At 48.2% G+C, this 12,624-nt stretch overlaps 1 protein-coding gene across 1 annotated transcript in view; it reads right to left on the reverse strand.

Annotated features, from left to right (window-relative positions):
- The window catches only part of GNA11 (G protein subunit alpha 11), a 106,316-nt gene extending 97,300 nt beyond the window's left edge, over nt 1–9,016 (reverse strand). The window contains exon 1 of the mRNA XM_078670880.1: nt 8,753–9,016. Within this exon, the coding sequence (XP_078527006.1) occupies nt 8,753–8,888 (136 nt within the window). The 5' untranslated portion in view covers nt 8,889–9,016. The remainder of the gene's footprint in view (nt 1–8,752) is intronic.
- Nucleotides 9,017–12,624: the final 3,608 nt, after the last annotated feature.

Here is a 12,624-nt window from a genome sequence, read left to right on the forward strand (position 1 = left end):
AAGTTCTTTCTTTCCGGAGTGTGATCTCCCAGTACCCATAAGAGGTATGCCTCACAAAGGCAGGGATGGGTTTATTGGTGTGGTGAAAGGAAAGTGGACCCCTAGGGGGCCAGTGTGCCGTTAGTGGTAAATTTTTTGTCGAAGCTTGCTGCTCAGGGTTTGACATTTCGAACAGTTAATTTACTTTCCCCCATTTCGGCAGGTCATAACCAGATTTCAGGTATGCCTGTACGGGAGCATTCTTTGGTCTGCAAACTCCTTAGAGGGATCAGAATGGTTCATCCGCCTAAGTTCAAGTATTCAGTCCTATGGGACGTGGGCATAGTGCTTTGATTTTTGCGTGCCTGGCCTACGAATGAGATCTTTCGAGGAAGCAGCTTTCAGCTAAGCGGCCTACATTAATGCCCGATGTCGTGTAGATGAGTGCTTGAGGTGAAGGCTCTGGACATTACAGGTAGAGAGTTAACACCCTGTGGATTTCTAAATCACATGAAAACGAATCCATGTCGTGTTAGCTACCCATTTCCAGATAATCAAAAATTGGGTGTTGTTAGATGTCTTATGGTGCATGAGGATGTTACACAAGAGTTTCACAGAGACAAAGGGTGCAGCTGCTCATTTCTCTCAATCGACCCTTTAATTCCCTGTCTTACGCCACCATACCTAGGTGGGTCCGGTAGTTTACACACTTGAGTTTGTCTTGTGCATCACTGCCTTGTGGAGGCAGAAGGATTGCAAGTGGACACAAGAGTATTAAGGCTCAACAACCTCACAACACAGCAAGCAGCTTTAACAATCACCACTTTTAAGCAAATAGCCTCTGCAAATAATTTTCGCCTTCACATTTGTACAAACTCTTGCCTCCTTCACCTTGCACCAAGCCGTAGGGCGTTACAAAAATAAACCATTCAATATTTCAGAACTTAATTCTGCCTTCTGTAAAGTGCTATATGTGACTGACAGTTCATCACTGGATACAGGGGCTACAAGCTCCACAACTACTCATCACCGTTCATTTTCACAGGAAGAAAAGAGTGAAAGGCCTACACAGAGGTCCTGCAGGAGTCAGATGAATGTGGTGTTGCTTGATAGCTGGTGCAGTGGGAAAGAAGTATGGCACCAATATGTCAAAGACAGCAAAGGAACGAGAGACAGCCAGTGACTGCGGTTTACCACAAAAGGAAGAAACCAACAACTCTGCTCCGATATTAGAGGCGGCACCAGACATCTAAGCTCAAACCGCATAGAAAGGGAAATGTCTAAGCCCCCAGCCGATAGGCAGAGGGAGTAAGGTGAAAATAGGCTAAAAAAGATCCCATAGCAGAATGTGGGGAGAGGATACACACACATGGAAAGTGTGAGCCACTTCAGTCCAACTCTTGTCTTCATCTCGCCAACTTGTATAGCACTCAGCACATGCTAGAATACAACTCAAAAACTTAACACGAACAGCATTTTGGACATAGCAATACACATGCACGCGCAAGACAGATATCGGGTATCTTTTGCGTATGGTGATCATCTAACCCTGAATAACAAAAAAAAAATCACCAGTTTGAAGTTACTCAAAGAGCGATTCTTTTTCACATCTGCCCCTTGTAACCTCAGATGGCAAACAGCAGACACTTAGAGAAAAAAAAAATCACGCCCTTAATGTGATGTGACATTACCTGCATACTTTCGATAGGGAGGCTAAGACTATCAATATGTACAAAACCTACGCACCCTAGACATTTAAGCTCCAGAGACTCCCAGCATGTTTTAGGCACTGCTAAGAAGCAATGGTAATGCGACTTGCCTTCTACTGCCTTGGATGATCACACAGAATGTTTTGCTTCTAGAAGGAATCTGTGCAACAATAACACGAACCAGAGAATAAGACCCGTAAAAAATGTTAAGGTGCAAGTGGTACAAATTAGGACTTTTATACTGGGTTTCAGCTCTCCTCATGATAACTTTGAAATGTAGCACAGTTCGAATTGCATGTCCAGGATTATTGGCGCAGCAGGAGACGAAGACTTGACCCCTGTGTGTTAATCCAGTTCTGTTGACTAGTTAAAATCTATTCAGAATAAGTCAGACTTTAGGGGCCTCCAGAAGTGTAGATAGTTGGGCTCTTCCCTCAAGGGAGAGCGCAGTGCACGTCACAGCTTGCTTTGGGTATGGTACTCCTAGGAATCAGCCTCCGCGAAGGCATGCCAAGTAGTCTGACGATAGTGTTGCCCACATGTCTAGTTGCGATACAACTTGTGACAAGATTTAACCTGTACCCGTTTTATGTGCAATACAGAGCATTAAACCAGAAAACGACTTCTACTTTCAGTCAATGAAATGTATTCAATAGTTTATACTGGCTTTACATGTGCACGCTTCAGAAATTCTGGCGCAGGTTGGCTGCCCGATTCCTCAATTGTCCCATTTTATCACGATTTTAAAATTCTCAAACATCCCACGTCTCAGTAGTGTAGCTGAGACCTTTCTAAAGATATCACCAGTCCAGCACAAGTGGAGCAAAAGGTGAATTTTTCAAGACAAGACCAGCCACAAAATTGATGCTCTCATCCATAGTGTTGACTTTGGTAAGACATGCCAACACCAAATACAAGTACACTGTAGAAAAGAAGTGCCATAAAATCGGCCAATGTTTGAGGGGGCACTGGTGCTAAATGTAAGCAAGAGATCAACATGTATGTTTACATGCACCAGAATACAGGAGTCTGGTAGGTCTTCTTGCAGCATGTGTACTGCACACAAAGTCAGACTTAAATATCCATTCAGAACTGTGCATAAGGCAATTTAGACTGAACATTAAACATCGTCCTTTGCATAAATCTTCAGAGTGAAATGACAACATGTTAAAAGAATATTGAACTACATTATTCGATTATAAACATGAAACAAGGCCTTGCGAACCTCAAATAGGGTGACCAGATTTTGGAAACTAAAAACTGAGACATTCAGCAAACACAGAAGGACTAAGAGTGTCCATCAGCCGAGAGGCCCTCGATGACAGCGCTCATCAATATAGAAACACAAATGAGGCACTAAATTAAATGCAACTTTTAAATTCAGTCCCATGCATGTAAAGTAAACTGCCTTGCGATAGGAGCTGCTAACTTTACCTGTCTGAAAGAAAACATAAAAATTGTGCCTCGTTCCTTTTGAGTCAATCCTCTTTGAAAATCGAAACATGGGCTACATTTTACCAAGCCAGCTATGATAGCTAGTGGAAAAAAAATCGAGACTGTCCCAGTAAATCCAGGACGCCATGCACCCTATCAGAAATGCCGACTAACAGTTAGAAAGGGGAGCAAAATCTGATTATTTCAGGTGGTGCGAATCTCAATGATTGGGAAAAAGAAATCCGCTACAGTATGCAGTGTTGCCTGCAGCGCCCCTGCCTCACCACCCTTCAGCAATATAAGCACCTATAAAATTCTTAATGCACAGTAAAAAAAGTTCTCAAGTCACAGCCACTAGATTTCTGTTTCACTTGTACTTCCTTGATTAATGGCCAGTATTTCTCAAAACATAATAACCTCAAGCAAGCAGACCCAAGCGAATAGAGATGAGTTCTTCTCAGACCATGACAGCGAGCAAGAAATTCCTATTTAAAGCAACCAAAAGGTATGGTACCTTGTAGAAAGGGTATTAGCCTCTGCCATGCATGCATACTTGGAGCTTTGTAATCAGGTTTTTACAGATGCATAAAAAGGAATGTTTAAGATGCAAGGGTGAAGCAAAGGTTGAGTAGACAATACCTATGGAATCCAGAGAGGGCTCAGCCAATAGGACCTCAAAGGGTGTAAGATATGGGACAAGGCAGTCTCCAACTTGGGATGCACAGCCATAATTTGTCACACCCAGGGAAGGAGCCAGAAATTCTGTGCTCTCGCATAGGTCATATTATCAAGGTTAGGGGCAATAAGATTCCTTTCATGGTCATTTTGTAAACAAAATAAGTAGGTGCTACTTGCAGCACAAACCCTTTGGCCATTAGTGTGCAGTACAGAATCATGGATGTGTAAAAGAGGATTGCCTGCCACGAAAGCTAGGTTTACATTTAGAGTACAAGTATTTATGCAAAGCCCTCTAAAGAAATACGGAGGCCAGTCTGCAATACTATCAGAGGTTACAGTACAAAATGTGTACTTACTTACATCATTTGGCAATGTAAGGCTAACTACACTGCCATCAAATGCTCCCCGAGTGTATGCAAATACAAGTATAAGCATTAAAGCGAGATTGATTGCTTTCACAAAAAATATGAAAAAATTGTAACTTTAAAAAAACGTTTTTCTAAACTACTGTAAAGCTTTAAATAACCTTGAGACATAAAATGTAGTACAGTGGTCTTCAAACTATTTAATGCGGCACTCCCCCAGTGGTGGTGGTGGGGGGGGGGGGGAAGAAACATCAGCCCCCCACAGAATTGTTCACAATGATGCTATTAAATTGCCAATGTTTCAATACTTCTAGACTTACTTAAGCATTGCAGTTAAGTTCTGTTACCGTTTTAAAAATGCAATCAAATACATGATTGCCGAACATACTATTCTGGTCATGCAGGCCTTACTAATACGTTCAAGTATTCACAGTGTGTTTAGTCAAAATGTGGGTGGGAGGGTTTGAAGGATAGTTGGAGTCCCTTCCCTTTTGACACATACTCCTAGCTCTCAGGGAGGGAGGTGGGCAGAGGTAGTAGTCTGCAGAGAGGTTGGCACGGTTTGCAAACCCCCAGGGAGGGAGGTGGGCACAGGTGGTCTGCAGAGGGGGTTGGCACAGGTTGCAATCTCTCAGGGAGGGAGGTGGGCACAGGTAGTAGTCTGGAGAGGGTTGGCACGGGTTGCAATCCCCCAGGGAGGGAGGTGGGCACAGGTAGTAGTCTGCAGAGGGGGGTTGGCACAGGTTGCAATCCCCCAGGGAGGGAGGTGGGCACGGGTAGTAGTCTGCAGAGGGGGTTGGCACGGGCTGCAATTCCTCAGGGAGGTGGGCACAGGTAGTCTGCAGAGGGGGTTGGCACAGGTTGCAATCCCTCAGGGAGGGAGGTGGGCACAGGTAGTAGTCTGGAGAGGGTTGGCACGGGGTTGCCTCAGGGCAGTGGTTCCCAAACTGTGCGCCGCGGCACCCCGGTGCGCCGTTATGAGTTGCCAGGGGTGCCGCGGCACAATGTAGGAAATTGCAGTAGCAGCGCTAGAAATGTAGAAATGCCACCTCCATAATCATGGAAAATCCGCCGCTTTAAGGAAACAGGAATGGAAAGAAGGGGTAGTCTGATCTTTAAGCAACATGCAGAGTGGAGCTGCAGGGGCTCTTAGAAGGGGTGAAACAAAAGCAAGGCCTCATTAACATGCAAATGGTCTTTTAAAGACCTGTGAAGTGCATGGGTGCGACTGTGTGTGCCGGGGAAGCTGTCTCATCCCGGAGGGAGCAGGCATGGAGGAAAGGGGCAGTCTCAGGGCACAAAGGGAGCAGGCATGGAGGAAAGGGGCATGCTCGGGGCACGAAGGGAGAAGGCATGGACAGACGAGGTAGTCTGAGAGCACGGAGGGGGCTGGGATGGACAGAAGGGGAAGTCTGAAAGCACAGTGGGAGCAGGCACTGCCAGATGGGTCAATCAGGGGGCACAAATGGAGCAGTCATGGACACAAGGAGCAGACTGAGTGCACAAAGGGTGCAGGCATGGATAGAAGGGGGAGTCAGAAGGCACGTATGGAGAAGGCATGGACAGACGGGGTAGTCGGAGGTCACGAAGAAAGGAGGCATGCATAGAAGGGCAGTCTGAGTCTGTAAATGTAAATGTAGTTGAGCTTATATAGCGCACAGCTACCCGCAGTGGGTTTCCCGGCGCTTGCTTAGGGAACCCTTCCTGGTATTCCCCTGTGAGATAGCAGGGTATCCACAAGGTGAAAAAGTCAGGCATCCCGCCGCGAGGGGCCGTTGTGGAGATTAAGCAGGCTATTGCCCAGAGTCGCAGAGTGTGAACCCGTGAGTCGAGGAGGCACCGGGGCGAGAATTATCGAGTCCGTGAAATTTTTAGCCCAAGACCCGCCGAGGCGGGGAATTGAACCCTGGTCCAGGACCGATCTCAGCTTCCGGGTCTGCTGCCTCTAAACCCTGAGCCACACTTCTCCACTAAGTCTGAGTGCGCGGGGGCAGGCATGGACAGAGGGGGCAGTCTGAGTGCGCGGGGGCAGGCATTGACAGAGGGGGCAGTCTGAGGGCACGGGCAGGTATGGACAGAAGGGGTGGTATGGGGGCAGGCACGGACAGAAGGGTAGTTGAGGGCACGACGAAAGCAGGCATGGACACTAGGAGCAGACTAAGTGCGCGAAGGGAGCAGGTATGGAGAGAAGGGTAGTCTGAGGACACAAAGGGAGCAGCATGGATAGAAGACAGTCAGACGACGTGAAGGGAGTAGGCATGGAAAGAAGTTACAGTCTCAAGACACGAAGGGGACTCACATGGGTAGAGGGGGCAGGAGGGGTCACGAAGGGAGCAAGCATGGGTAGAACGGGCACTCCTAGCGCAGGGTCAGCCACAAGGCATAAAACAAGAGACGGGGGAGACATCCGGGGGCAGGGGGAGAGGGTTGGCAGGGTTCTGGCAGGCAGGGGGAGAGAGTGGCAGTGGGGAGAGGGGTGGCAGGGGGGAGAGGGGTGGCAGGGTTCTGGCAGACAGGGGGAGAGGGTTGACAGGGGTGTATTAAATGAATTTCGGCATGCGTGTTTGCCTGTGGGTGCATTTTTCCTCCAGTATGCAATGATAACACCTCCTCTTAACTTGGTGGAATTTAACTCCAGATTAACCAAGAGTTCTACTGGGTTTGGTCTGGAGTGGATTGGAGGAGTGACGATGGCCCTGTCTGTGGGCGCACACTTGGGGATGTTTTTTTAGACGGAAAACACTTTTTTAAAAATTTCATTGTAAAGGCATAAGCCATATATTCAATAGGGAATACGCATTTACGGTTAGATAAAAGTAAGGTGTGTTTTGTTTGGAGGACATCTTCAGGTGTGCGTTTGCAGGCGGGGCCATCGTCATTTTTCTGGTCTATTCTGAACCAAACCCAGTGGAACTCTCGGATGGTCCGTGAAAGGGGAAGGCATTCAAATATTACTGAAACATCAGTATGGTCACTGGCTTCAATACAGCCTCCAACGCCCGAGTTCACGACTCATTTACATTCTCGATGAGAGAAAAGGTATCAGCACATAAAACAAAAGTTTGTTTTTCCCCTTTTACAACGGTTATCTTTTTATTTTGTTACAAATATGATTAAATACCTTCATTGCATTCCAATTAATTTAAGGAAGACAACAGGAAGTACTCCCGAGGTCGGGCTTACATCCCCACCCACCCGTCCACCGATAAAAAAAAAATGGGGGGGAGCCAAGGCCAACTGCCAATTAGATCAAGGGAGCCACGGGTCAAAAAAGTTTGGGAACCACTGCCTCAGGGGGAGGTGGGCAAAGGTAGTCTGCAGAGGGGGTTGGCATGGGTTGCAATCCATGAGGGAGGTGGGCACAGGTAGGCATGGGTTGCAATCCCTCAGGGAGGGAGGTGGGCATGGGTAGTCTGCAGAGGGGCTGGCACAGGCTGGTGGTGCTTGAATGTAAACGTAAGGTAGTCTGCAGAGGGGTTGGCAAAGGTTGCAATCCCTGAGGGAGGTGGGCACGGGTAGTAGTCTGGAGAGGGGTTGGCATGGGTTGCAATCCCTCAGGGGGAGGTGGGCATGGGTAGTCTGCAGAGGGGGTTGGCACAGGTTGCAATCCCTCAGGGAGGGAGGTGGGCACGGGTAGAAGTCTGGAGAGGGGTTGTCATGGGTTGCAATCCCTCAGGGAGGGAGGTGGGCACAGTCTGCAGAGGGGGCTGGCACGGGTTGCAATCCCTGAGGGAGGTGAGCATGGGTAAACTGCAGAGGGGTTGACACGGGTTGCAATCCCTGAGGGAGGTGGGCATGGGTAGTCTGCAGAGGGGTTGGCAAAGGTTGCAATCCCTGAGGGAGGTGGGCACGGGTAGTAGTCTGGAGAGGGGTTGTCATGGGTTGCAATCCCTCAGGGAGGGAGGTGGGCACATAGTCTGCAGAGGGGGCTGGCACGGGTTGCAATCCCTGAGGGAGGTGGGCACGGGTAGTAGTCTGGAGAGGGGTTGTCATGGGTTGCAATCCCTCAGGGAGGGAGGTGGGCACATAGTCTGCAGAGGGGGCTGGCACGGGTTGCAATCCCTGAGGGAGGTGGGCATGGGTAGTCTGCAGAGAGGTTGGCACGGGTTGCAATCCCTCAGGGAGGGAGGTGGGCATGGGTAGTCTGCAGAGAGGTGGGCACGGGTTGCAATCCCTCAGGGAGGGAGGTGGGCATGGGTAGTCTGCAGAGAGGTGGGCACGGGTTGCAATCCCTCAGGGAGGGAGGTGGGCATGGGTAGTCTGCAGAGGGGCTGGCACGGGTAGTCTGCAGAGAGGTGGGCACGGGTTGAAATCCCTCAGGGAGGGAGGTGGGCATGGGTAGTCTGCAGAGAGGTTGGCACGGGTTGCAATCCCTGAGGGAGGTGGGCACGGGTTGCAATCCCTCAGGGAGGGAGGTGGGCATGGGTAGTCTGCAGAAGGACTGGCACAGGCTGGTGGTGCTTGAATGTAAACACAGCGGCAGCGGCGCCCCTCCCGGCCCTGCCCCCGGGCCTTGCCCCGGGCCTCCCCCGCGGCGGCGGCAGTGCCGGGGGCTCCGGTGCCCCCTCCCCGGTGCTCCCCCCTCACCCAGCAGCAGCAGCTTGAGCTCCCGCCGGGCGTCGCGCTTGTCCTTCCGCAGCTGCTTCTCGATCTCGGCGTTGATGCGCTTGGACTCCTTCACCTCGTCGCTCAGGCAGCACGCCATCATGGAGTCCAGAGTCATCCCTCCGGGGCTCCGGGGGGCCGCGCTGCTCACCCGCCGAGCATGAGACCCGCACCGCCCGCCGCACACCGGCCCGAGCCCCGCTGCCCGTAGAGCCCAGCCGAGCGCAGCCTAACCCGCCCGCGCGCCGCACAACAAGCCCCGGAGCGACGGCCCGCCGCGGCCAATGGGCTCCCGCGCTCGGCCCGCCCGGCCCCGCCTCCCCGCCGACGTCAGCGCCGGGCTCCGGCCTGCCAACGCCAGGAGGGCAGGCAGGGGCGGGGCCGGGTGGAAGAGGGCGGGGCCATCAAGGTCGGTTGAGCTGCGCGAGGATCGAAGGCGCACTCGGCCGGGGCGTGGCCGCTGGGGATTGTGGGAACATGGAGGACCGAGCGGATTCCGCCCTCCCTGCTTCCCACTTCCGGTTCCCCAAGGCCTGGGGCAGGGCTCAGCCAGTAACCATGGCAACAGTAGGCAGAAGGCTAGGGCTATGGCATGGAAAGGGTTTTATGGGCACCAGATAGGGGATTCTATCAATAGATTTCCACAATTATTCTCCCAAATGGGAAGGGAGTTTGAAAGAGGGACATGTGGGTCCCTATGGGGGGGAAGGGAGGGCATTAGATCACCTGCAAAATCAACTTGAAGTAAACTCCTTGTTGACCTTTTTCAAGAGCTAAAAAGCTCAAAAAATGTCTAGATTGACAAAAGCTTTCAAAGTTTAAGACAAGCCAACTTGCAAAAATTTCCACAGTGAGTCCATTTTTAACGTTCATGGAGATAGTATGCATTTGACCGCCAATATTTGAGTGATGGAGGGGTCTAAAATCTTCAGTGCCGGATTCTTCCTAAAGTGTCCAACACCACAGTAAATCTTTCAGTATTAACCACAGTTCTCCTCTCTGCCTTTGCTCACATCACTTATCAACATTTTGTCTTAAAAATGCGGGTGAAGTCAGGCATGTTTTGGACTGTGATCCCATTAAAGTGAATGGAGAATTTAAATTTTTTTGGAGGGCAATACAACTATGAAAAGTGGGGAAGTAGCGGATTGAGTCATTAGCCCTCCTGGCTTAACGCCTCACTCCGCCACTTCATAAATGCAGGGCTGTACTATATTTACAAGAATATGGTGCAGCCCTACTCTTCACCCAGTCTAGCGCTACACTTACCAGCCTAGCGCCAACGCAGGCACCCTTGCATGGTGCAAGAGTGTGAGCATGCAGGGGAAGATTGTTTATGTACAAAAAGCTACCCCTTCCTGTACATAAACAATCTTTAAATGTCGTTTTGTAACATCTCTGTGTGCTTCCTAATGTAGCACAAATAGTTGCAAAACGGCATTTAAAAAAAAATTATTGTTTATGTGTAGGAAGGGATACCTTTTGTTCTTGGAGATTTTGTGCACTGCAGAAAAGTCATTTGGAATAATGATTTTATTAGGAAATAGTGATGTGTTAAGTGCAAGACAAGTTTTAAAACATTTGTTGAATACATTGACATACTCTGCCATAGTGGAAGTTTACTCCCAGTTAATGTCAGAGTATGTTTGCTGAAGTTTAAAAAGAAAACTAGAATCTGGTGTAACCTTTCAGATGTGTTCTGCTACATTGGAAATAATGATAAAGGAGGCCTTTCTTGACCCAGTAAAGACAACTAATATTTGGGGGATATTACACTATCATAACAATGTTACAAATCATTTCTGTTTTTCGCATTGTGAGGTAAAGAGCCAGACCACTCTGTTTATCGAAGCTTCAACATCAATTACATTTATTTTATCATCTCTGAGGCAAAAGTGTATGTGTTCTCCAATGAGAATGTTCTTGACAATTGCTCCTGTGTGGATGCTAATTTAAAAGTCCTGTAGTAGAGGAGCTATCATCAACAACACATGGCAAGGCCATTGAGCGGTTGGATAACATCTTCGCAGCGTGGGGTATCCCCACCATTCTCAAATCTGACAATGGTCCACCGTTCAATAGAAAAGAAACCAAGGAGTTTCTAGTCGGACTAAATGTCAAACATAAAAAATGTACACCTTTGTGGCCCCATGCCAATGATGTTGAGGAACGATTCATGGGTACCCTCAAAAGGGTGATGTAACTAGCCTCAATGGAGGGAATCTCATTAAACCAGGTCGTGTGAAGCCCTCCATGCTTATCATTCAACTCTTCACTCCACCACTGGTGAGAGTCTGCCACCTTGCCATCTGGGAGAGCCATCAGAACCAAGCTGCCACAGTGGACAGCAGGTCGATCTTTGAACACTGAGAAGGTTCCTGTCACAGACACTTCTCGAAAGTGCAACATGAAGACATATACCAATCGGTATCAACAAACCCAGGAAACAGTCTTCTATGAAGATGACTGGGTCCTGGCCAAGCAGAAAAGACAACGGAAAACATACATTTATTCATTCATTGAAACTTTATTTCGGCTATTATAGCTATAAAAGCACATAAAAGAAAAAATTTACAACCACATAAAATACAATCATAAATGTAATCATTTGTCAGGTACGAGGTAAGATGGAACACAAACAATTATGTACTCGCAATTAGGAAGGTAGGCCAGTAAAAGTCATCACTGTGGGAAATTTGAATATTTATAAACTACATTAAAAATATATTTTAAAGTTTCAATATTAAAAATAATAAAAAGATTTGTATAAAAAATTATGTCTAAGCCCTTCATCACTAGCAGCCATTTGATATCTGTCATGTCGATTAGTCGACAGGTACCAATACTGACAGAGCTAAATCTTACAATCAATAATCACAACAGATGGATAATGCAATGGGTGTTATATGTTCTCATATCAATTTTTAAGCAAATACCTCCGTTTGGACCACATTGCAAATAAAAAATTTGAGATTACAACCACAAAAACCGGGTCAGTGTCTGTTTTTAGAATCCTATAGAATTCTACATAGTTTCTAATACCCAGGTTTCTGCAAAGTTGAATCACCCACTTTATTCTGGGCCTCTTATAGGCCGGGCAAAGAAACACCACATGGGTCACGGTTTCTTCTTCCACTAAGCACCCAGGGCAGGGACGACCAGTAACGACCGCCCACTTATTGGTTAAGGCATTCAGTGGGAGCGTCCCATATCTCAATTGCAGAAACAGCTTTTTTGCTAAGGGTGGTTGTATGGAATCTAACACCTCCTCGAATTTGTACTGCAACTTAATATCGAGGAACCTGTGTATTAAACTGGAGGGGCTGGACATCTGTAGAATACGTGTCAAGTTGTATTCCTTCAAAGCGCTCGCTAACGTTTTTTTGGTGATCGCTGCGCATGACTCCTCAGGTGCAATCCATAGGTCCTCCCTCCCCAGTGCTCGAAATGAGTCCCTAACAAAGGATAGCCAAGGGATTCTGCCCACCCCAAGAGTGGACAGTACCACTTTTAATTCTTCTCTGTAGTGGCCCAAATCTGGCGTGCTCCATAGCCGTCGCCAGTACAACAATGGACGTGAAGAAATCACCTCCGCTATCGGGAGGATACCCAAATCCATCCTCAGTGGAACTAGGGGTGTATTTTTGGGCAGAATTAGAATCTGTCTGATAAAACTATTTTCAGTTATTGTGAGGGCATTTGCTGAGCGGTGTCCCCACAGTTCTGCCCCATACATGGCAGATCCCCTAGCTTGAACTTTATAGATTTCCACTGGCGGGCTTATGGTCTTCAGGGCACAGCTCTTATGGAGTTTTAGTATCCCCCCCAATTGCCTGGATTAGCTTTAAAATTAG

Source organism: Lissotriton helveticus, chromosome 12 (genome assembly GCF_964261635.1).
Source record: "Lissotriton helveticus chromosome 12, aLisHel1.1, whole genome shotgun sequence".
In the NCBI taxonomy this organism is placed as follows: domain Eukaryota; kingdom Metazoa; phylum Chordata; class Amphibia; order Caudata; family Salamandridae; genus Lissotriton; species Lissotriton helveticus.